General features: G+C 36.5%; 1 protein-coding gene across 12 annotated transcripts in view; it reads right to left on the bottom strand.

The window, feature by feature from the left end:
* abi1a (abl interactor 1a) overlaps nucleotides 1–26,230 on the bottom strand; it is a 74,930-nt gene that overhangs the window by 1,516 nt on the left and 47,184 nt on the right. Inside the window, exons 4-11 of one of the 12 annotated variants that reach the window (XM_039666477.2) lie at nucleotides 22,959–22,973; nucleotides 21,362–21,465; nucleotides 21,048–21,188; nucleotides 13,912–14,009; nucleotides 10,925–11,014; nucleotides 6,141–6,338; nucleotides 4,392–4,478; nucleotides 1,976–2,161 (exon numbers count right to left, since the gene is read on the bottom strand). In XM_039666477.2, coding sequence (XP_039522411.1) covers nucleotides 1,976–2,161; nucleotides 4,392–4,478; nucleotides 6,141–6,338; nucleotides 10,925–11,014; nucleotides 13,912–14,009; nucleotides 21,048–21,188; nucleotides 21,362–21,465; nucleotides 22,959–22,973 — 919 coding nt within the window. The remainder of the gene's footprint in view (nucleotides 1–1,975; nucleotides 2,162–4,391; nucleotides 4,479–6,140; nucleotides 6,339–10,924; nucleotides 11,015–13,911; nucleotides 14,010–21,047; nucleotides 21,189–21,361; nucleotides 21,466–22,958; nucleotides 22,974–26,230) is intronic. The other 11 variants (XM_039666478.2, XM_039666480.2, XM_039666482.2 and 8 more) reach the window with 11 other exon arrangements.

Genomic DNA, 26,230 nt, shown 5'->3' with positions numbered 1-26,230 from the left:
AATAAACAAATAATTGTTAACCAATTAAAATAAATAGTGATGCACTGATGTGAAAATTTGTGGCCGATACCGATAACCGATGTTAAAGGATTAGTTCACTTTTGAAAAAACTTTTGCTGATAATTTACTCACCCCCATGTCATCCAAGATGTCCATGTCTTTCTTTCCTCAGTCGAAAAGAAATTTAGGTTTTTGATGAAAACATTCCAGGATTTTTCTCCATATAATGGACTTACATGGGAACCAGACGGTCCGAGGTCCAAACGACAGTTAATAACAGTTTCAGATGCAGCTTCAAATGTCTTTAAACGACACCAGACGATGAATAAGGGTCTTATCATGTGAAACGATCGGTTCTTTCAAAACTTATTCCAAAAATGTAACTTTTCTAAGGACAAATGGTAGCCTTGCTCTATTCTGTGAGGCGCGTTTGCAACGTCACGTAATACGTAATTACGTTCAAAAGGTCACGGGCGACGTAGCCGGAAGTACTGAATCAAAATCGCCCGACATCGTTGTTTTACCTTTTAATTCCTTTTTTTGTAAACGGCGTTTGAGTTAGTTTTCACGTTCAACCTATGTGTTTAACTTGTAAACACTGACTCTGTACTTACGGCTACGTCGTCCGTGACCTTTTGAACATAATTACGTATTACGTGACGTTGCAAACGCGCCTCACAGAATAGAGCAAGGCTACCATTTGTCCTTAGAAAAGTTACATTTTTGGAATAAGTTTTGAAAATAACCGATCGTTTCGCATGATAAGACCCTTATTCATCGTCTGGTGTCGTTTAAAGACATTTGAAGCTGCATCTGAAACTGTTATTAACTGTCGTTTGGACCTCGGACCGTCCGGTTCCCATGTAAGTCCATTATATGAAGAAAAATCCTGGAATGTTTTCATCAAAAACCTTAATTTCTTTTTGACTGAGGAAAGAAAGACATGGACATCTTGGATGACATGGGGGTGAGTAAATTATCAGCAAAAGTTTTTTCAAAAGTGAACTAATCCTTTAATTTTGCTGTGATGGCCGATACCGATATTTACTGATGTCCATATCTCTGTATAGAAAACACGTAGCGAGGATGTACGATATTGGTAAAAATTACATTGCAATATTTTATTTTTCTGCAATGTATATTGCTATATAAAAACTATTTCACCAGATGATTTGAACAGCTCTATTTGGAAAGAATGAATCATTCTAGAATGACTGGTTTTGTCATGGAGTAAATCCTCATAGGAACTAAAATTAATAGAATGTTAACTAATGTAGTTAACAAGACTTTAATAAATGGAACCTTATTGTAAAGTGTTTCTCATTTATGTCTCTTGAGTTCAGTGTTGGACAGATCAGTTGTTTCAAAGGAGTCATTAGATCACGAATCGGACGTGTATTACTGCCTGATGAACGTTACTGTGATTGAACGTGTTCATTCTGATGTCTGTGAACGCACGCTCTCTCAGTTTAACTTCGTACAATAGGGTGCCAGATTTCTATAAAGCCTTCCAGACGAAAACCCGACTAAAACAGGCCTTAATATGTAGCGAAAAACACCCAATCTGGCAACAAAAGGCACCAGTGTTGCACCGCGGCCGCCGTCGACAAAAGCAACGAGCGAGGAGGCGTCGTATGATCATTTAAACTGGTTTTATGACGAGGTCGGTGAGGAATGGGAAAAATCTCACATTTCTGTGCAAACTTTGGCCGTCGATAAAATAATTGTTATCTGTGGTTGGTTGTATACGGGCTATGGCAAAAAAAAAAAAAAAGCTAACATAGGGAAAAAAAGAACTATGAACTGAACTAGTTCATTTTAAAATGTGTGTACTGAACTTTGAACTAGTTCACATAGAAAGTGAACTTTCCCAACACTGATTATAATACTAATAATAAAACAACATAGGTTGTTGCGTCACATGAATAAAACTAAACATTTGTTGCAGATTAATAAGGTAGATGAAAAGCTTCACCTTTCTCCATGTAGATCTTGGGGGCCCACTGAGGGTCTCCGTCTGCATAGGGGTCGCTGTACTGCACTACAGCTGCCTCTTCATCTTCATAGTCCACTGGAGGAGGAGGAGGAGGGGGCGGAGCCTCGTCGAACATGGGGATGTCATCAGGGGGAGGGGGCGGCGGTGGAGTCGGGGTCTCTGCAACTGGACACCGGCACACATCATCAGTCAGATAACAGACAGGCGAACGCATTAATAACAGAGCGGGCATGCGCTTCATGCAGCTGCAGTCATACATGTTAGTACACATGCTAATCACGAACAACGGGGAATCTGCATAAACACTCATGATGACGGCCGCTGGATTACACACACACAGATCTAGGGATATATGGAGATTATGGTGTATGTATGAAGGAACGCACGGATATGAATACTTACCAGATTTAAAATGGAACAGAAAAGTTAAATTCAACAGTCAAATGATGCAATATTATGGTATATTCCACATAATAAATAGTACACACACACACACACACACACACACACACACACCATACATTCAAACTAGAACACCACTACAGGGCGGGACTTACAGAATAATTCAAATAAGAGTTCTTATTTAAACTTATTCGTTTATTGCAGTCATTTTAATACAGCTTTAGCTTTAAAATGTTTGGTTATAAATAATGAAATAAATTTTATTCTATTGACAGAAGAGTTGGTATTGTTAACTAAAGCTGAAGGATTTAAAAATGGATTTATGAATTGGGGAAAAAAAAAATAGATAAATAATGAAAATTAGAAATGTTGTCTTGGCCGCAAACTGAAAAAAGTCAAGTTGAAGAACTAAAATTACTGACAAAATAAATAAATAAATAAATACAAATCCTGAAATAAAAAAATAAAAAAGGATAAAAATAAAAGCGAATTAAAAGACTAATAAATACTATAATAATGCATAAATAATACTAAAAATTTAAAATAGGTAGAAAGAAATGTTGTCAGCTTAATAGAAATAAAATATTTTCCAGATAATATTTCATTAATTTTATTTAGCTTTAGTACAGTAACTTTTAAAAAATAAATTATTAAAAAAATATATAATTGTTAAATTATTAAACAAATAATATGCATATCATGTGATTTATGAGATTTCTTTTCAATAATAATAATAAAATATTACTTATAATGACACCTAACATTTTTCTAAAACGTATTGTAAAGGTCTTTAAAAAATGGTCTTTATAAATGAAAATATATAGCTATATACAGTATATATATATATATATATATATATATATATATATATATATTATGATTTCTTTTATAAATTTTCCAAACACTTGAATGCAAAAAAAAATAAAAATCAAACTGACCAGAAGTCGTGCTCATAGTCAATGCATTCTGCGAGAGTAGTCCCAGAATGCATCATGAGAGGGCAGCAAAAACCACTCCATGGGCACTTTCAGACAAAACCTACCAATGACAACTTCATAAAGCTACAGTATCCTCCTTTCTGAAAAATACAGTGCTCTCAAACTGCTGACAGACGTTTAGAACATTGGGATAAATAGTTTCAATCCTTCCCATGGTGCACCAGTGTGCTTCAGCCCTACCTTAAAGGGATACTCCACCCAAAAATTAGAATTGTCATCATTTACTCACCCTCAAGTTGTTACAAACCTGTATGAGTTTCTTCTGTATGAAGATATTTTGAAGAACGATTGGAACCAAACAGTTGTTTGGCACCATTGCCTTCCATAGCAGAAAAAAATAAACATACTCTGGAAGTCAAAGGTGCCAAAGTTCCAGTCGTTCTTCAAAATATCTTCCTTTGTGTTCAGCAGAAGAAAGAAACTTAATTAGAGGGTGAGTAAATGATGACAGGATTCTCATTTTTGGGTGGAGTATCCCTTGCTGGGTACAAAATTAAACAAAAAGCCATACACAAAAGTAGTCCATCAAACAGTGTCCAATATCACACACAGGCAGAGTGTATATATATATATATATATATATATGAGGCATGCTTTATCGCCATTGAATATAACCCAATATAGAACAAACCGTAGAGCACACGTAAAACAATGAACGCCTTTCAAGTCCAAAACGGTAAATTCTTGCCCCAAACAGCCTAGTAAGCCTCTTTAAGGTTACGTAAAGCAATAGACACTTATGTAAATGTGTGACACACTTTTTGTATTCAGAAAACGCAGGCTTTAGGCGTTAGCTAAGGCTTTATTTCGATCTGTTGTAGTGTACTGAATTATACAATGGCAATACGCATGCACTCTTTGACCTGCAGTCGCCACGCAGAATGAGCAGTGACTGCTTCACAAACACATGATGGAGATGATGATGATGATGATGCATGCAGTGAACCTCTAACATATCCACATGCTAGGGTGAGAAACGTGGCCGTCAGACTTACTGTTTTCCTGAACTCTGGCCACAAAGCCTGTGAGTGGGATCTGTGGGGTGAGCTGGGGCATGGGTGGAGGAGGAGGGGCCATACACACTGATTACCACACACACACACACACACAGAGCAGGAGAGACCAAGAGGAAAGAGGAAAAAAAAGCAGGAAGAGAAAAGAAAACATCAGTCCCACATAATAAAGGTGGGGAAGAGTAGTCCTATAGGAATAGGAATCCTATATAGTTATAGAAAGACTGAACATAACATTCTCTCAGGTAATCTGATATCAAATAACAAATCGGCAGCGTTCTCATAGCTTTTGACCAATCAGTTTCTTGCTCTTCAGTAACACTTAGGTGGAGTTATTTATCAATATCAAAATTCTCATTTAAGATTGTATTAATCTCCATGTTCTTTTCCACGACTGATTGTATCAATTTAAAACATTTAAAAATAAATCTGCACATTTGTTCAAAATAAATGTGCAGATATTTTTAAGTTTTTCAGATAAAATTGCAATTAAACAATTTTTGCAAAAATTACTCTAATGCTAAGTAGTATTCAGAAAAAAAAAGAAAAAAAAAGTCAAAAGGCCTTTACTTTGGAGTAGAAAAGTAAAAAAAAAAAAAACATAAAAAAAAATAAATAAGTATTGTATATCATCATAAAACCCTACTGTTCAAAAGTTTGGGTTGGTAAGATTTTTCAAATCGGCATTTATTTGATCAAAATAATAATTATTATTAAATAAATATTATAATAATATTACTAGAATATTAAAAAAAACTTTTTGTATTTTAGTATCATAAAATGTAATTTATTCTTGCAATGCAAAGCTGTATTTTCAGCATCATTACTCCAGTCTTCAGTGTCACATGATCCTTCAGAAATCATTCTAATATGCCGATTTGTTGCTCAAGGAACATTTCTTATTATTTACCAATGTTGAAAACAATTGTGCTATTTAATATTTTTGCGATTCATTGTGAATCGGTATTCTTTGATGAATAGAACATTCAGAAGAACAGCATTTATTTCAAATTCTATTGTAACAAATGTTGGATGATTTAATCCTTGTTAATTAAAAGTATTAATTTCTTTAAAAAATAAATAATTGTACTGACCTCAGACTTTTGAAACGGTGGTGAATATCATCAACCAAAATACAAAAACTTTTGATAATTGTTCTCAACACTTCTTAAATAAAAAAAACTAAACGTTGCACAGTTAGACAAACGTAACATAAAAACTAAACCAACTGTCCACATTGTGACGGATGATTGTGATTAGGCGATGTGATCAGTGTCAGGTTAGCTACATGATTAGGATTTCCCCCTGAATGCATGAATGATGTGTGATTAATTCACGTCTGACGCCGATAAATCGTCATTCACTCTAAAGCTCATGGACATCTGACCGTGGGATTTCAAATCTCATCTTGAATGCGTAGAGGACAATAAATCTCCATTCATAAACAGGTGGCCATGGGTCCTGTGCTCTCACAAATCATAAATCTGAGGCTTTTCCGCTCTTAATGACATTAGTGTGTATAGCTGCACACCTGTGGAAAGAGACAGGCTGTTCCCTTCTCCACAGATGGGACGAGCATTAAAATTACGGCCTTTATGATGCACGGATATGGCTTTCCACTAGCTATTGCTGGATATAAATTTGACAGGATTTAAATTTGTCATGTGCGTGATTCAATCGGTGTGAGTTTAAAGGTGTCTGAACATTCATGCGGCGTTCTTCGTGTCTTACTTGCGTTTGTGCCCCCGTTAACGTGCGGCTGCTGCAAGGAGAACTGGGAAGACACGGACGGGGCTCGGCGGTATGTTCCTGTGGCGGAAACCATGGAGACGGCGGACGAGGTGTTGGAGTTGTGTCGGGAGATCTGCCGAGATATCGTGCCGAACTGGGACATGGGGATTGGCCCGAGACCCGGCCCAGCAGCCACAGCTGTTAGTGCCCACAGGAGAGGGTACAAAGACAGGAGAAAGTCCAGGAGTGGCCAGTGAATAACACACAGCAGACAAGACAAGCTTCCCAAGATTAGAAAATAACAAATAGGCAGAAGAGTGACTCTTAATGAAACATGTCAAGCACATTTCCAGGTCATATTTTATACTTTTTATAGTGCCGGCAAATTGATTAATCGAGATTAAAGGGATTGTTCACCCAAAAAAAAATTAATTCTGTCATGATTTACTCTCAAGTTCAAAAGAAGGCTGTCAACAGATTGATTACCCATATTGTTCAAAATATATGAAGAGCTCTTTTCCAAAACACTTTTAAAAAAAATGAGTTTGTCGTGTCATTCTGCTGTGGACAGAACCCTTTCACTGCTCCATCAACGTTTCATGCCAAATCGCTATATTTCCTTGTTTAAAATGTACTGCAAGATACAGTTTCTTTCCAAGCCGCGATAAGCGCCAGCCCTGTTTTTAGCCTAAACACGATAAATCCTCAAATTCAATGAGCGTTCCACGCAATCCAGCACGGCGGCACTCTGAACAGAGGTTTATTATGTTCATTTATTCCTCAAAATGAGTCCTAGTTTTCTAGTCGACTAGTAGTAGATCATTTAAGCCATTTGTATTATCAGTAATCACATATATTGATTTAATTAAATGGGAGAGAAACCATATGAGCGTTTTTAATCGCCTATTCCGCATTTCAACGTATGCATAAAGCTTGCCACAAAGAACCGGCAAAAGTAATGATTATCCATGAAACATTTGAATTGTTTATTAATAAACTAGTGTTTTCTGTCAGTGTCAGCAACAAAGATAAAGTTGATGATGCTTACTCGCCATCTTCGCAGTGAACGCGCATAGGCCTATAGAAACGCATACTTCGAATTAGCCTACATACGCAGAGAGTTGCCAATTTATTTTAGTTTTTAATTGTTTTGTTTAAAAGTAGATATTTAAAGCTTTCTGTAGCTTAGTTCTCAGGCCTGTGTGAGGCAAGCATCGCGGTGTTTCGGTTCATATTATGAGACGCGCTCCGGTTCACCTGCGCGCCTCTGTGTCCTGATTATATTGTCTGATATTTACTTCTAATGTCCAGTCAATTTGTCGATTTAACATTTATTAAAATGAAGATACAATTTATATGAAACGAAATTTACAAGCTTTCTACAAAACAAAACTTAATAAGTGGTCAAAATCATGTCTGACGCACTCCAAATATTTTCCGATATTGGGCAGCTTTTGAATTTTGATCCTATCTTACTCATCTCATGCGGTTCCCTTTTCATAGCCTACTCAACATAGATGAAATAATAAAAATAAGTAATGTAATATTATTAAAAACAAATGTGAAACGTATATTTTATGTTTATTTTTTTTGTTGTTTTTTTTAACTTATATTTAAGCGTCATGCTGCTCCGCTTTGCTCACATGTTATGTAGCCTGTGTGTGTGTGCATGTGCTGGAGGGGTGCCCATCCCTTTTTTGAATATCGTTATCATATATTGATCATTTTTAATAATTCGTTTTTTTTCATGCATATGTTGAAATTGGTACTATTTGTTTGAGGTTTGACTCTTTACTAAAAATGACTTTACTAAAAATGATACAAAAAATGGATGGATTTATAGCGTTTTGGAAAAAAATAAAATTAACTTTTAAATTATCATTAACAATATTGTTGTTTGATTTAATAATTATTGTTCAAAATGTTCAGACTGAACCAATAAAACATTTAAACAGGATAATTTGAATATTCACAAAATGTGTGGGTCTAGGTAAAAAAATGTAGTTTTCCTGAAAACTATTGAAATGGATTTATAGCGTTTTGGAAAAGAGCTCTTCATATATTGTTTTTGTTTAGCATTTTCCGGTAAAAATTCGTATAATGTTCATACTTCCAAAAAGTAGAATCTGTGATTCTGAATGCCAGAATCCACATCGGCGCGGCGACTGACAGCCGCACATTCTCAAAACATTGGATTCATCCGCGTTGTGCCGTGCCGAGGTACAACTCACATAAAGCTGATAATTCCATGACTAACTGTAATTGCAGGTTTTGAACAGAGATGGCGACAAAGAGGAAAAACTACGGACTGCAGCTTTAAATGAATAAATAAATAAACAAATATACATATATATATTGTGTATATTTATATAGTATCACAAACTTATGGTAGACGCAATTAATTGATTTGACGACACTACTTTTTAAGCAGAAAAATAAAGTGAGGCCTGATTTTGCCATTATGTTCGCAAATATTAAGCAAATATTTCCCCTTCAAATACTTACTGTAAGGCAAGAAAACAAACAAAAAAGTAGATTTTTAAAACATACCAATTGAGTAAAAATTATATTACTCTATTACAATATGAGAATTGAATGAGAATCTTCATAGAAATCAATGAGAAACTCAAAAGTAATTATTTTTCATAAAATATTTCTTTTGATTTTTTGTTTAAATATGACCAGGACATGTTTCATCAGATTCACAAAGAAAACCTGGGCTTGAGAAACCCAACATCAGAAACAATGGCAACGTAATTATACAACATATAACATGACCTGCAATAAAATGTGCAAAGTTAGAAAAGGCCCTGAGAAAGAGTACCATGTTATAGTTGTATTTGTAATAATATAGTCCTTGGTGTGTTTACACTGCAGATGGGATTTCCTCTATAGGGACATTTCCTGTTGACAGTGTCAGATTACAGATTACAGGGAAACCCTAGAGAGACACGCTCTCCCTGATAGTGATGGCAAGAACGAAGGAACAACAAACACAGTGGACAAACATCACTGTGGCACCACAAGCCTTCACCAGTGACATATGATATGAACACAATACAAATATCTCATTTAAGGATTAATCTCTCATTCCAAATGTGTCCTGGTGGAGCCAGTGAAAACCCATTCTAATTAACAGAATTATGGGATATTATGTATACATCTTACATTTAAGCACTTACAAAAGTAATTAGTCAATTTGTCATGCACTGGCTAACATGATCGTTCAAAAGAGTCTGCAGTGAGGAAGTCTCTGACAACTCATCAACACAATGCTAGGTTGTTTAAGGTGGTTGCTAAGGTTTCTAAGTCTGAAATGAGTCAAGAGAGCCCACCCTCAAGATTCTATAATATTTTGGTTTCTAGATACAGCTTGAGTTTATCCATGTCAAGGTGATAACATTAGTAAAACTTCAGTGAAATTAAGCTATATATTGGGAAATGTGGTAAATTTGCATGTTCAACAATCAACAAGCTTAAATCCAATGCCAAATCCACATGAAGAAATGTTTCACGAAATTCCCATTCACGCAGATTCCTAATAACAGGACTGCACTTCGCCATTCAAAAGGTATGTGACGGCATCTTAAGGGGTTAGCACACCCAAAAAATGAAAATCTTAGGAACACAAATGAAGATCTTGACAGCTACTCAACTACCACTTTAATAATTCAAAAAGTTCATAAAGAGATCGTAAAACTAATCCATATGGATTGAATGGTTTAGAATGATTTTTTCTGAAGAGATTCGATCACTATATATGATGAACCGATTGAATTCAGAACCGATTGAGATTCATCAACTCGCGCATCAGTTGTGGTAAAAGCAGGTTCAAGCAGGTTCACTTGACATTGGGGAACCAATGAGGTTCATTCTCATGTTACGCATCACGTTTGAGCTTCCGCATGAAAAAGGTTCTTTTGAGCTTCTATTTATGTTCGCTGATCAATGTTTATATGTGAATAAAAACCTAAATTAAATCTGTTCATCATATAAAGTGATCATGTTTCTTCCGAAAATTTGGACTAAACAGCTCAATTCATATGGATTAGTTTTACAATCGATTTTTTATGAACTTTTTGAAGCGTCAAAGTGGCAGTTGTGTAGCTGATTTCGTCAAAAAGATCTTCATTTGTGCTCCGAAGATAAACATGAGGGTGAGTAAATGACAGAATGTTCTTTTTTGGTTGAACTATCCTCAATAACCCATCAAAGGCCCAAGAACAATAACTATAAAGACAATTATAACAACAGCTATATTAGTGTCCACACCAATGGACAATAATGTTCTGTTTATTCTAAGAGCGCTCTACAGTTTTATCATCTGCCACTTTAAGCTTTTCAAAGTCTGATGGATTCTGATTGGCTGTCAATGTTATTATTGTTACTCAGCTAGAAACAATCGAGTAAGTGAATCCTAAATCATCATTATAGTTGCAGTGTTCCTATTCTCACAGAATTAGAATGATTATTAAAACATTATAGTTATTGTCCTTGGTACGAATAGGCCATAAGTCTACTGGATTTTTTCCCTAATCACACAACACTAACATAATGAATAATTTGAAATTCCTATAAGGCAGTTCAGAGACTTCTCCACAGTGCATTGATTTAAATTGGTTGATTAAGCAGAAATCCACCACCCAAAATAACAATCATCACCACCACCAAAAGTGACCCCTTCTGACACCCACAGACGGACAGGTGGATGGCGGGACGGTAACGCCGGTGTCGCCTGGAACAGATTGTGTGCAGTTGGCGATGGGATTGGGGGAGGGGCTCACCTATAGCAGCAGCTGGCATTGGTGGACCCTGACCGGGGAGAGGGGGTGGAGGAGGAGGGGCTGGGGGGGGAGCAGCCCATGAGGGTTCGACTGCGGGTCAGAACGTCATATCAGAGAAAACACACCTTGAGCGCGATTAATTCATTAATAGCGCCCAAAAAAACTAAGCTCTGTTCCAAACCCAGTGAGCGACATTGCTATCTACATAGATAGGCAGCATCATAACAATCCTATATCTTTGTAAGTTGACTGATTCCACAAGGGAAGCAACTTTTGGTGGCACACAAATATCACTTGATACATGAAGCACATGCGAGACTCGACTCTAAATTGACTCCAGTGTATGTTGATGTTAGAAATGATGCTAAGCTAACAACACAATGCTAAAAACATAACACAACACAAACACTGGGTAAATAGATGTATTATATAGAGAACTGCAGTGACAACAACGACCACCCTGGACGTCTGCATCACCCCCCGGTTTCATAGGCCCCGTCCACACTACTGCGTTTTTGTTTAAAAACGGAGACCTTTTGCTACGTTTGCACCTCCCGTCCACACTAAAACGGGAAAAACGAAGACCTAAAATGGAGAAGTTTAGCAACGCTGCAGCTCCGTTTTGCGTTTTGAATCTCCGGAGGGCGTTTTAGTGTGGACGAGACAAAACGGAGGAGTTTACAAACGATGACGCATGGGCTCACGCTTGGCTCTATGATTGGGTGTTATCAGTCATGATGTGTCCTTCCCTGATTCGCCAACCACTGTTTACACCGGCGCGCGCATGCCCAGTGTTGGTGAATGGTCACGTGATCTGCGTTTTCAGTCGTTTTAATGTGGACGGAGATCAATTCTAATACGCAGACAAAATGCTGGTGTGGACGGAGATCGTATTCGTTTTAATTCTCCGTTTTTAAACGAAAACGCAGTAGTGTGGACGGGGCCATAGGCAAAAACTCAACAGGATTTTTCCATTGGCTTTTGTATTATTGCAGAAAAAAGCTCTCTGACCAACAAAAGCTTATAATTCTCACACGTTTTGTTTACCATTATCATCTTCACAAATGCGGAACTTGGAAGCATAAATACAATCGCTATAAACAAACTATGCCATAGTAGTATGACATCATCTCGAGCTTCTGACAACTCTTTCAATCTTTATTTAAAACCTACAAGCTATAATAGTTTGCAAAAGTGCGATTATAAACACAACGAGGCAATAAAAGCAGACAAGTGAGTAGATTAATTTCCTGTGAATTTCCTGTATCAAGGCACATAAAAGCTTAAAAATATCACAAAGGGGTTGTACTGACATTTTTTTTTTTTTTGTAGAATGAAACTTGAGAATATATAGAGCTTTTGTTAACCACAGACCTTATTTAAGGCATTTAAAACCCATTAAAACACATTGACTTCTGGACAATGGAGCCAGAAGGGTGAAAAGGCTTGTTTCTGCGTCTTAGTACTCAGTCCTGCAGTACTCAGGACCAAAAAAACAACTTTTTTTTTTTTTTTTTCAAATACTTACAGTAGACTGAAAACACTCCATAAACACTTTTTATTTTGACAGAACTCATCTGAACTGATATTTTCAAAAAACTCGTTTATTATATTAACTCTTTTGTGTTTATAAAATATTCAGAACTGAATGATGCAAGTATAATCAACATTCTCTCAACTCTGTGCGCCATCTTGGATTCATTTTGTAATGCAACCGTCTTCTCCATAAAGCATACAACTGATGCTGTCTAACAAGAGCTAAAACGAGGAGTCTCGGCTTGACAGTTTAGAATAGCCAAAATGTGTTTAAGATGCCTTAAAGCCTGTTCACACCGGGACGAATTTCGCACGCGATATTCGCCGACGTTTAACGCCTCGTGACTAAACAAAGGGCGCCAATGTGAGTGTGCACACTGATGTGGAAAACGGCACGAATAACAGCATCATTTTTTTTAAAAATCGTTCGTTTTTTTTAGTTTGACGCGCCGCGTCAAAAACTATCCGACCAATGAGATTGCAGCTTTTGCTCACGTGTTTGGAGCTTCTGGACTGTGTTACAGTAAAACGCTCAAACACAAAACGGTCTTGCCGAGCACACATACGTAATGGAGAAGAAGATCTACGCCATGTAGCGTCGCAGTCTACACTGCCAGGAAGAAATTAGACGAGGAAGATGCAAGGCAAGATGAATGTAGAGCTGCTGGTCTCGTTGGTGTTAGAACTATACGACAAACGCGACAGCGACTACAGACATCTTGATAAAAGAGAACTGTTATGGAGTGGTATTGCAGAGCAAATGGGCGCCACCTAATGTCAGGGAATGAATTTGCATGTTCACTCGGCTCATCGTCAGCGAAAATCGCTTGGGTGTGAACACAAAAAACACGTTGAAAAACGCTGGCGAATAACGTGCGCCGACATTCTTCCCGGTGTGTACGGCCCTTTAAAATGCTACCAAAGTAGGGAGCTCACTAGGTTTTGGGAGCCTTCATCAAAGCCCAGAGGAAACACCTTACATTTTATTATGCAAAAACCCAAACAGATAAATAAAAGGGTACAAGGACAGAGAAGCTGCATTCAAAAGTCCTGTCAGCACTAAATAACCTTAATCCAGGGAAAGGAAATCAGAGGTGCTGATGCAGTGTTGCTATGGTGACTGTAAGGATTCAGGAGGGTTGGGGGGAGGACAGCGACCTCTTTTCTCACTAAACTCTTTTCTTTTCTCCTGTTCTCTGCAGACAGACCACCCTTTAGAGTTTTCCACTTCCTCTCTATTTCTACCTGTCCTTGTTTTGTGTAGTGGCCTACTTTGACAAACCTTTAGCTGGAAGAATCAGGCCATGGACAACTAATCCTGCTTCTCACTCCAGAGAACAGGAAACACTGCAGTGTTAAATACCCACATGTGAAGAGTAAGTCTAATTCTCCAGTTGGCCCTAACCTAGGCAGTGTGCTATAGCAGCAGCTGTATGTGGACTGCAGCTCACCTGGGACTGAGTTGGGAATGGAGGGAGTCGGCACAGCGATGGGAATGCCGATGCTGCCGCCACTGTTCTCTCGACTGCCGCTTCCCCCGCTGCTGCCACTACAGAGAGAGAGAGAGAGAACACATCAGATACAGCTCCCAGCATATATATCATATGGTTTCTGAAGTATGCATACTGTGTATAGTAGGTGGATTTTCCACACCAGGATGACCTACTACATCAACCGAAAAAGAGAATACTTTGAGGAGTACTGTATCCCACAATGCAATTTGACTTTCAATGTGATGGAAATATCAACAGTGATCTTTTTCTTGTTAGATTAGACTGCAAAAGACAACAATAAAAATGTATCTTTAGAAATATTTTAGCAAAATATAATTCACAGTACATCTGTCTGTCTTAATTTCTTCATTCTCAAGCTTTTAATTTGACACAAAACCGAGCCAACGTTAAAACATCTCTTTTGTTGACAACAGATGGGTTTCAAAGCGCTTTTCATTACAAGTTGGCAGATTTTGCATTCCCAAATACATAAGTAACCCAAACTCAATAGTGGATCATGCATGCATACTGTTCCACGTACTATTTTAAAAGAACAAAACGTCGTATACTGTGAAGTATTCAGTAAGAAGTAAGCTAGTGCTCAGTTCTGAGGATCACAGGCTCACATGGTAAAGTGACCTAGATACACACTTGGCTTTGAGATGCATTGTACTACGTTTAGCCATACGTTGTTACACGTACGTTCAGCACAGATCAATTGATGGATTATTCAACACTGTGGAGCTATGAGCATCACTGCATCAGCTTTACACCCCCACATGATCCACTGTGTATCCATGTAGAAGCCAGAGCAGGGCTTCCCATACTGCACTGCAAGAGATCTCATTATCACAGCACAGGCTTTATTGCTCCATTATCTAAACGGAGATCGAGTTAAATGATCTGGTTTTAACTAGGCATGTGCAAATCTCTTCCAATTGAATAATTTTCTAATTATTCTGTGGTTTGTCTGAAAGACTAGTGCTGGCATTTAGAGAAGATCATAGAAGATGGTTTCCGCCATTGCATAAACAAAATAAAAACGGTGTACCAGAATATTTTGATGCAATTTCGAGTTTATATTTCACAATTGATTTAACGGTCTATATCTCGCAATTAAAAATGTAACTAATAAGCAGTGTTAAATGTAAATTATATTATCACCCATTGATGTATTAAAAATGATACATCTGAATGTACCAACCTACAGTACATATGCTCATGTAAAGGAAGTTACGCAATATAGAACATCTCAGCTGTGTGATTGTTTATATCCTTATTAACCTTTAAGCTTATCCACAATACATATACACTACTCACTTAACCAATACATGCTACAGTGCAAATCTCATTTGCCAATTTTTGTATCTGGTCTCAAAATGTAACTTATTGCCCAGCTCTTTATATGAAGTTGAATTTAAGTATTTCCAACTTTATCCGCACACATACTGTATAGCATTCTCGTAAAGGGTGATATATCCTGTATAGCATATTTTAACTGCTTGATTACTTGTATTGTCGCAAAAATGTAACTACATCATCGCCCAGCTCTAATATTATATAATAACCATTATGATATGAAACTATGTGTATTGTGAAAAGCGCTATACAAATCAATTTGACTTCTGGTCATCTGACCACTCACAACTGTTTCGTGAAAAAAAGAAATCACTACTCATCATCACCAGATTACTAGATCCATTTTTAAATGTAACCTTAGAGAAAATAAATGGTGAACTGACACTGTCGTAACCCGTTATGGATCGGGTAAGAACTTTGGATGAAGGCATCACACACAGAGCTGAATAAGCAGCAGTGAACGCTTCTGGAGAGCCGATAATGGCTGGGGTGGAGACAAGGATTCATACTTCATCCTAATCACACAAGAAGCGCATTTACAAATAGCTGACGCTGCAACAATCACATCGATTGATAAACACTTTCGGCTACACATCAGTAATCGAGAACAGATTATTCAATTAAAAATATATTTGAAGTGAAAACAATGAATCTCTTTTCTCGGATGTCGCTCTTTTCCATACATTAGACAGTGACCAAAGACTGAGGCTGTCAAGAGTGATGCAAAAGCACCATATCGGTCAAAAGTTTGGTATTTTATTTTTGAACTAGATGTATTTTAGGGTTAGGAGTAGGGGTTGGTTGACACAAATTTCACAATTCGATTCGATTTCGATTCACAAGCTTGCATATTGATTATTTTGGATATCAGTTACAATAAATGGCAAATTTTCTCAAAGTAATCAAATCTCTTGAGATTCAAAACTAATACTGTAAACTAATGCTGTAAACTAGTCTCGTTGTAGCCTACTAGGCTTCATTAGCCTAATATGAAGGTAATAATTAACTGTTTTGTAGCTATACAAACACTAAAATTATTAAAATAAACTATAAAATTATTTTTATAATAAGAGGATTATATGAAATATAAACATTTAAATGGAGGCTATCATAAAAACTTGCCAGATTTATTCAAATATGCATTAAATATACTTAATAAGAACATCAAGATAATGCATATGTAATATGGTGTATACATTTAGCAAAATACTCCTCTCTAGAGTTATTATTTCTAGCTGACTAACGAGTTTATGTGAGTTTTCTGAGGTAAATATGACGATCCATGACATTGATTACAAGCTGTTTAACTGACGTCTTTCCACGGTTGAAACGCTGATTGAGCGAATCAATGTGACATGATACGGATTTCGATAAGTTGTACTCTTATCTTTTAACACACTTTCAGATGCTCATTCAAGTGTATTTCGCGCTGTGACTGGTATTATTAACCCGGAAGAGAGATCAGCGCTGCTGCTTCTCTGGAGCTGCGCCAGAGCGATCTCACGCCACAGCGCCAAAACGTTATTTATGTTTTTGAATTTCTAACCATAATGGACGTAATTTGAAATTTGAGACTTTGTTTCATATAAATAGTAACAAAGGACAAAGATTATTGCGATTTTTTGGATGCGCGCAGCCGCGATTCATTTGAATGTCCCATTCATTCAAATGAAACAGGATGACTAATCGATTCTTGAGATTTAAGAATCGATATCGGTTCGTAAAAATGAGAATATTACCCAGCCCTAGTATTTATGCACAATTTATGATAATTACCATAGAAACTACAGGTAACGTATGTAAGAAGGACACTGAAATAAAATGTTACAGAGCACTTTCATGGTGAACTGATTTCTACATCATTTTAGAAGCTTGAATGACTAATGGTGGAAAATATGATATTTTCCACTTATGAACTGGTATTTATCAGTGTGTTGTGTTCAAGTACTTTTCTTGTCGTAATGTGGTAAAAAGATGGAGATCTAGACCTGTTATTTAGCTAAAACTATTTTAGATTTCTTAAGTCATCTGCTACAGCAAGAAAATTATTTATCAAAACTCAAACGGTAAATATTATGCTGTATATTTTCTAAATCATGAATAGTACATATTTTTACCATTCACGACTCTCGCGTTGCTCTCCGCCATTTTGAAAAGGACAGAGGTTCTCATCTCGGCAACTCGTGCATTAAAATATTATACGAGCTGCCCAGTGGAAAATACCACATAAGGGGGTGTTCATGTGCATTTTCCACGTCGGCTTTTGGTATTTACCATAGCACGTGAACGCACCATAAGTGTACATTCAATGTAATTTTACCAGTACAACTCTTCAAAATGTCTCTACTTTGTGTTTTTATGGAGGAAGGCAAAAAGCAAAATCCTTTCTTCCCTTTAAGATAAGTAATTTGATGGATTCAGAAGGCCACACTCACAAGAGCTGGCGTTGTGGTGCCACTATTTATACAAATTAAAAGTGTATTATTTATGGCATCACAGTCAGCATTAACTAACGAGGCCACTTCATTCAGTCATTCTGAGCCTGAACGCTGCAGTGCTGATTGTGTTTAGTAAGCGTGGGGAGTGGGATGAGGGGTTATTCCCTCTGGTCTGGAGTGCGGTTGAGGTGTGGGCTGGTGTGATGACATTATTTACAGATGTTAGAAGAGTGGGTGTGAAGAGTACAGATCGCACACTGGAAACCCCCAGATCATCGTCATTTAGACATTAGCAACATGAAGAACATGAGCGAAAATGTTATACCCCAAGAGGATGTCAAATATGCGCTGACATTCAGAAATAAAACTGTGGAGGCTGATGGAAAAGTGTGGGAGGGGACTAGTGGAAAAAGCCAAATGAAGAGAGAAAATGAGATATCGGATTCATTATGCACGCATCACATACACAAGTGTGTCTTCAGGCACAAAGGCAAATATGAAATACAAAATTACTCAAATTAAATGAATAAACTTTAAAGCTGCAGTACGTAGTCTTTCCTCTTTGTCGCCATCTCTGTTTGAAATCTGCAATTGCAGTCATTCGTGGAATTATCAACTTTACATGAGTTGTACTTCAACACCCTCGACATGGCACAGCGTGGATGAACACAATGTTTGAGGAGCGTGTGTGTCTGTCAGTCACTGCCGGTGTGGATGCTGGCATTCAGAATCACAGGTTATTCTTTTTGGAAGTATGACTGACCAACAAAAGAATTTTCATTGGAAAACATCATCTGAACAACTAAGAAACATCCACTTTTGTTCTGGTTCTGACATTGCAGTAAATTGCGCTGATTAAATCGAAAAATCGCTTAGAAGTTATCACACAAAACCATGCAAATTATACTTTGTTCTCAAATTGTTAATGTTAACAACGTCAGGATTGCCGGACCACATGTAATAATGTCCTTCCGATATGCATCATTTTTTTCGCATGGGTCCAGTTGCAGTCTCTTTTTCTGTAGCCACTCCGAAGTCCGAACAAAGTCTTTTGCATTTTACAACGGGTGAATCTCTAGTTCACCGGTGATTGTCATTTGAACTTTCTGGATCCGCCATCAAATTGATAAGTAAGTTTAATTATATCAAGTGCTGTGAGAAAAGGCTATAAATCTCCCACCTCCAACATCCTCACACGCAATATAGCCTACTAGCCGAGACTCCTTCTTTATGTGTACAGATGTGACGTAATGGCGCAAACACATGCTCGCATCTCCCGCAGGAATCAACCAATACCACTGGAATTAAAAACATTATTACAAGCTTACCGCTTTGAATCGATTTTGAACACTGGCTGGTTATGTATTTTATCAAATATGTATTTTTGATCATTTTTAAACCATTAAAAAGCTACGGACTGCAGCTTTAAAGGTGGAATACCTAAGATTTTTGCATTAAAATATACCAAAATCACAAGGCCAGTGTTATATATTTAGCTAAGATGATAACTTACAATATTCCAAATGTTTCAAACAATGTTTAAATCGCGAGAAAATTGAGATTTTAACCAAGGAAACGGGGCGTATGAGCAGGGGTGAGCTGGGAGTCGCGAGTCAATCGCGTCATATCCGCTTACCTCGGTTTCCGCTCGTACTACGTGTAGTCCTGGACAAATGCGGTAGTTGTAGTTGTGCGTTAGCGTCTATCAAGCAACAAACGTAAGCTTGTTTCGCGCATTTGTTGTGGAGCACAATTATTCTTTTCATTTATTCTCGGAATGTGAACTGTTGGCTGTAAAGGGGGTCGCAACTCGGACGAGAAGCACTGCGGCACGTTTAGGGCAACTCCACAGTAACGTTATCGAACACCGGACGCGCACTTTCTCATCAGTGTATGGCCAGCAATACTGTTATGTTTAATGACAGGAAATGAAGATAATGTCTGTTCTACGTTATGATTGTACTGTACAATTAAATACAATCGTTGCTGAGTCTGCATTCTGAAAACTTTACCTCAGATCATCCGTTAACTGAATGAATTGAGAATCTCACCTGAAAAATCTAATAACACCAGCAATTGTCATTCAAGCTGCTGATTTCTGTAAATGAATGCAAAACTAAATGCATATTGCAGCATAGGGCGAAGTCAGGATCCATTAGCAACGATTTGAGACAAAAATAATAAAAAAATTATACAAAACTATGTAAATGGCGCTCTGTGGCACAGCAGGATTTTGAACACGGTCCTGAGGCGTTGCTCGGTGCCGCCGGTATGTGTACACTTATAGATAATAATGTGTTCGAATTTTAAATATGTGGTGCGACGTGGTGCTGAGCTTCTCGTCCGGTGTGCGACCCAACGTTAATTTTGTGAAACTGTAGCTGTGGTTGAATACTTACACGACATGAAAAGATGTGTCAAATGTACATGATTTTTTATTTTTATAAAGTTACCAAAAAGGAGGACCTCACCAGCCACGTCAACTCCTTGCAAGAGACCTGCCCCTTCAAACCCTCTCCACCATAGCTTCGTCCAGTGACTCGTACAGTAACATCTGTGATAACTAATTTACTTTTAAACCTGACTTCTCTTGCGGTTATTTCAGTTTAAGGAAAACAAGCATGTAAACGCAACATTTATAGAAATCGGACTTTACCTCATCCATGACAACTAATTTTCGATTCCTGTTTCTGACTGATTTATCCACGGTGGAGTTGAAAACAACAGTTCCCATCATTTCGCGTTTCTCCACGTCGTCATCAAGCAAAGCCGTTGTTGTTGTTTTGAATGTAGCGCCATCTAGCGGCATCTAAATCTTAGGTATTGTAGCTTTAAGTAATATTATAATAATATTCTATTTCTATTCTAAATAATAATATCATAATATTCTATTCTAAATAATAATATTCATTAAAAATGTGGAAAAACAATTTGATAAAATGATAGGTATAACAATAGAACAATACAGTAGATATTATGATAGACAGATAGATAGACAGACAGACAGATAGATGGATTGATAGATACAACCAGACAGATAGATAGATAGATTGACTGATAGACAGATAAAAAGAACAATAGACAGACAGATGGAGATAGTCAGACAGATAGATAGATACAGACAGATGGATAGACAGATGGATGATAGATAGATAGACAGACAGATAGATAGATACAGACAGACAGATAGATAGATAGACAGATGGACAGACAGACAGACCGAACAATTGATAGATAGACCGACAGATTGATTGACTGATAGACAGATAAAAAGAACAACAGACAGATGTGTGTTACCTGTGGGTTCTGGGTCTCTGGTTGAGAGATGCGGTGCGTCCTGGACTGTGGTGGCTGCCCAAGCGAGCAGGACTCGTCATGTAGTCATTGGGAACGGTTGGAGGTTTCACCGGCTCAAGCGTTTTATAAGGATTGTTACGCCTGCAATCGCATTTAAAACAAACGGGCATATCCGATTCATGACACATGATATAAGATTTCCGACTTTGCAACCGAAAATTGCCATTAGTGTTGCACTATTGTCTGATAGCTTTATGAATCTGCTCAGTAAAGTTATCAATCTTTTCACACTGAAGTATATAATAAGATCTTACCCAAGAGTGCCTCGTCCTTGCAGGGGTGGGCTGGGAGGTTTCTGTGTTGGCGGATTGGTCCTGGACAGGGTTCCTCCTCTGACTGACTGATTGTTGCCGTGCTGCTGATTGGACAAGCAAAACATCAGTCGAAGATCAGGTTATGTTAATAAGACTAAACGAATGGAGCCGAGAAGGGGACTTTACCAGACAAAACTATAGATTTCATCCAAACGTTCTGTTTACTACTACAATAAAAGGGCCTCATTCATGAATATATAATACATATATGAGTAATGCGTGTGTAAAATGGACCTTCCTGAAAACTGTTCTCACAAATGATTTGTAATCTCAGATTTAATAGTTAAAAGTGTGCATGTTAATAAAATAATCTAAATAGCATAATCTCAAATCACAACAACTTGAACTAAATGTAATGCGGAAACTCCTATCTATAATTATTGTAAATAGTGTTATCAAAATGCAGTCTTATCTCAAAGAACACAAAATGTTTGGATATTTTATGCACCATTTATGTTTGTATGGTTGGGAGCAGGTGTACATTTTTTTTCATGAATACATTTTCATGAATCCATTTGACTTTGAATTGACCTCAAGCGGATTTACATACTATTTACACATAAAAATCATTCTGCTCGTGTTTCATGAATAAGGACCATTGATTCAAAATGAAAAGACAATTAGTGGTCAATCATTTGACTATTTCTAAACAACAAGACAACAAAAATAACATAATAATAAATGAACAATGACATATTTCAATAATAGCAAAAAGGAAAATGTAATTGCATTCCATTTTAATTTTACACAATATGCCCAATATGTTTATTATATTATTATCAGATTTGAATACATACACAATGGGAAACTAACACTAAAAGTATCAACATTCTTTTCTACAATCTAAAAAAGCTCACATATCAGTTGACGTACTGGCCTCACCAATATACTATATCAGTCTATCACTATCATATACACAAAAAACCTGACATTGACAGTCAATAAATTACAAACTAAATAATAGAAGCCCAAATACTTCAATTAAACGAACATGATATGGTGTTAAAACATGTAATAATCTTTAAATAATACAGCTATGGATCACTTTGCAATGGGATAGCTCTACAACTACATCACATGTTGAGGTTATGAATAGGCCTGTCACAATCATACATTTGTGTTGAGGAATAACTGTCATAAAAAATAAAAAAAATCACTTCACATTTTCCTTCTGTAAGCATAATATGTTATGATTCCAAGTTAAATGTATATATATATATATATATATATATATATATATATACACACTGTATAATATAATGTGAAATATAGTCTAATCTAATAAATAACCGTGATAATATATATAATAGGAATTGGAATTTGGATGGTAAAATGTGCTTGACATTTAAAAACCGCACAATTCTCACATAATTGTGATTAGGTTGAATAACCAAACCAGATGAATAATCGTGACAGGTCTATATGAGGTAAGGATGAATGCAGGAATATGAATATGTCATTGGATCACAGGGGAGATTGAATCAGTTGATCAGTAATAGACTACAGCAGGACGGGTTCATGAGACAAGTACACTTACCTTGGCTTTAAGCCACTAGCGAGGGCAGGAAAAGAGAGAGTGTGATTTATAGAATAAGAGAGAAAGACAAAAAGAGGGAGAAAAAGAGAGACAGAAACGTCAAAAATCGTCATGTCTCAGTTCAGAGCTCTTGAAGCAGGACAAAAGCACTTTAAATCTCCAATCCTATTTGACTGCATTAGAGCGGAGAGTGGCGCTGCTAAAATGCTTTTCCCTCTTTTGATAATTTCTTCGATTGAGTAGTCTGAAGCAGACATTAATAACATCCCTCAGTCTCGTTTCATAATGTGTTATCTGGGTCTGAACTGCAGTGTGATTAAAGGAAATAACTCTTGAAAACGTGAAAAAGTATTCATCCCTCTGGGTTCACCACCAAACCTTTTCATGCACACAAAAGCATTTGTGTTTGTTTGCCACATATGCATGCATATGAGGTTTTCTATGAGAATAACTTAGTTATGCAATTATTAAATACTGTATAAATGTCCACATAGCTGAAAAAAACTGCAGTGACAAAAACGACTCATCGCAACAAAGGCTGCAAGTGTAGTGACTGCTCTGCACTACATGCAAAGTGTGGCATTATTAATGTGCTGTCTCGCATGAGCAATGGAGGCCAAAGTAACTGAGACATACTCATACATTAGAAAGAAAAAAAAGAATTAGTGTAGACCTGAGAGTTAACAATAGTGTATTTCAGCAATAAGGCACTTGAGGTCAGTCTATAATGTGAGGATATAAAGGATGATGTTACACTCTAAAAAATGCTGGGTTGTTTTAACCCAATTTTGGGTCAAATATGGACAAACCCAAAATGTTGGGTTAAAAATGTAATGTAAAAATTTAACCCAACGGCTGGGTTAGTCCATATTTGACCCAAAGTTGGGTTAAAACAACCCAGCATTTTTTAGAGTGTAGGCACAGCGTGTTGTGAAGCACCCTTCAACTGTCACTATATTAACAATATAACAGGACCTGATGAGCCTAATTGCTTTTATGAAATAAGTTAATATAAACACAACATAAAACCAAATAAACCAACAAATAAATAAGCAAAAATACATAAACTGTCCTACCCCCTCTCTCTCCCACTTTCCTATCTCAAAAAAGCCAAAAATAAATCTTTAAAAATAAAATAAATAAACAAACAAGCAAACCAAATGAAATCAATTAACTGTATAATTAAAATAAACCAAATATATGTCAACTAAAAACAAATAAACAAAATATAAACGAATATTCAAATAAAAGAATACAAAAAGTTAAAGAATAAATAAACCAAATAAAAAACAAATGAAAACGCATAGCAAAAATAAATAAAAAAATAAAAAAATAAAAATAAAATAAAATAAATATATATATATATATATATATAATATTATATATAATAATAATAATAATAATAATAATAATAATATAATATAATATATATATATATATATATACCAAATAAAAATAATTCTAATTATTATATAAATATCCTAGAAGTATGCTAAGCCAGTAGTTTAACAAGCCAGTAGAAAATACAAAGTAGAAACATCTAATTAGACTATTTTGACATTTGGTAATATATTAGGAAATAATAATTTTAAAAAAATAGACTGAACACATAATATACAAACGCAAGAAATCACACCTTTTTGTAATTTACACGAAGATGTCTTCAAAAACCTGTTTTCAAAAGTTTGCATTTTCAGGCCCCGTTTTTTTTGTAATAGAGCGGCCATAAAGCATAAAGGTATTCAGATTTTAATAGAAAACAGTGTTGTGTAAACGGCCCCTAAATCTTGCACATCAGTTTCGAGGATCAGATCCATCCTATCAGGCAAACACACATGCGGTGTTCATCTAGAGATCTCAGTGGAATCAGTCGAGAGCAACAATCCTGCCTCAGCCAGACAGAAATACAGCTTAATGTTTCATACTCTGACAGCGCCAGAATCCTCTGCGTTTTAGACTGCGAAAGCGCTTAATGTTCACCGAAATAGGCAAACAAGAGGATCCTAATATTTTTCCTGAACAGGGAAAGGAAGTAAAATAAACTAGTCAAAAAACGTCAGAGAACTCCCCAGCATTCCTGTGGCTGCTGACTGGATTAAAGTGTCAACTGACATTGAAAATAAATCTCAACTTTTGCCAACACAGTAAACATGTCTGAAGACGCTGTAATCTCGGTCAGGTGACTCAAGGTGACGGCTTCTCTCACTGAACGACGTCAGGTGTAATTAATAAAACACTGCCAGATTCTGTGCCAGCCGGGTCAGGGTGAGATCAACATCTTGGCTTTAGTTAGTATACAAACTCTGGAACTGTGGTATAGGTGACAAATGTAAACTTTTAAGGAATAGTTCACCAAACAATGTTCATTGTATGGACATAAAAATAAAACAAAGTTATATACAAAAAAAATATTATTTTGTGTTCTGCAGAGGAAAGTCTATTAATAATAGTAATTGGGTGAGAAAATATAATTTTGACATTTGTATGATTGAGCCACCGGTATAAATAGAAACCGTATAGAAATACTGATAAATAAAATAAATACATAATTGTGGAGGTAAACAATAACGATTAACTGCATCCATTATGTTCTGTGAGCTTCACAAAAAAATATAAAAATAATAATTAATGAATTAAATAGAAAATACACTACAGTGAAAGTTGAGTCAGTAAAATCCTAACTTTAATGATAATTAATAATAATAATAATTCGTTACATTTATATAGCGCTTTTCTGGACACTCAAAGCGCTTCACATAGAAGGGGGGGATCTCCTCAACCACCACCAATGTGCAGCATCCACCTGGATGATGCGACGGCAGCCATAGTGCGCCAGAACGCTTACCACACACCAGCTTACTGGTGGAGAGGAGACAGTGATGAAGCCAATTGGTGTATATGGGGATGATTAGGAGGCCATGATGGACAGAGGCCACTGGGCAAATTTGGCCAGGATGCCGGGGTTACACCCCTGCTCTTACGAAAGACATCCTGGGATTTTTTATGACCACAGAGAGTCAGGACCTCGGTTTAACGTCTCATCCGAAGGACGGACTTTATTTATTTAAAGAAACGAATACTTGTATTTATCATGGATGCATGAAATTGATCAAAAATGACAGGAGTAATGATGCTGAAAATTCAGCTTTGCATCACAGGAGTAAATTATATATATATAAAATAACAACTTTTTTTACATTTTAAAATAAACTTTTTTTTTCTATTATAATGTATTTGATTACCTTTAACCCCAATAAATGTAAACACATACA

Source organism: Pimephales promelas, chromosome 22 (assembly GCF_988280905.1).
Source record: "Pimephales promelas chromosome 22, fPimPro1.hap1.1, whole genome shotgun sequence".
In the NCBI taxonomy this organism is placed as follows: Eukaryota; Metazoa; Chordata; class Actinopteri; order Cypriniformes; family Leuciscidae; genus Pimephales; species Pimephales promelas.
Note: the sequence above shows the minus strand (reverse complement) of the source record. Positions and strands in the feature narration are given on the sequence as shown.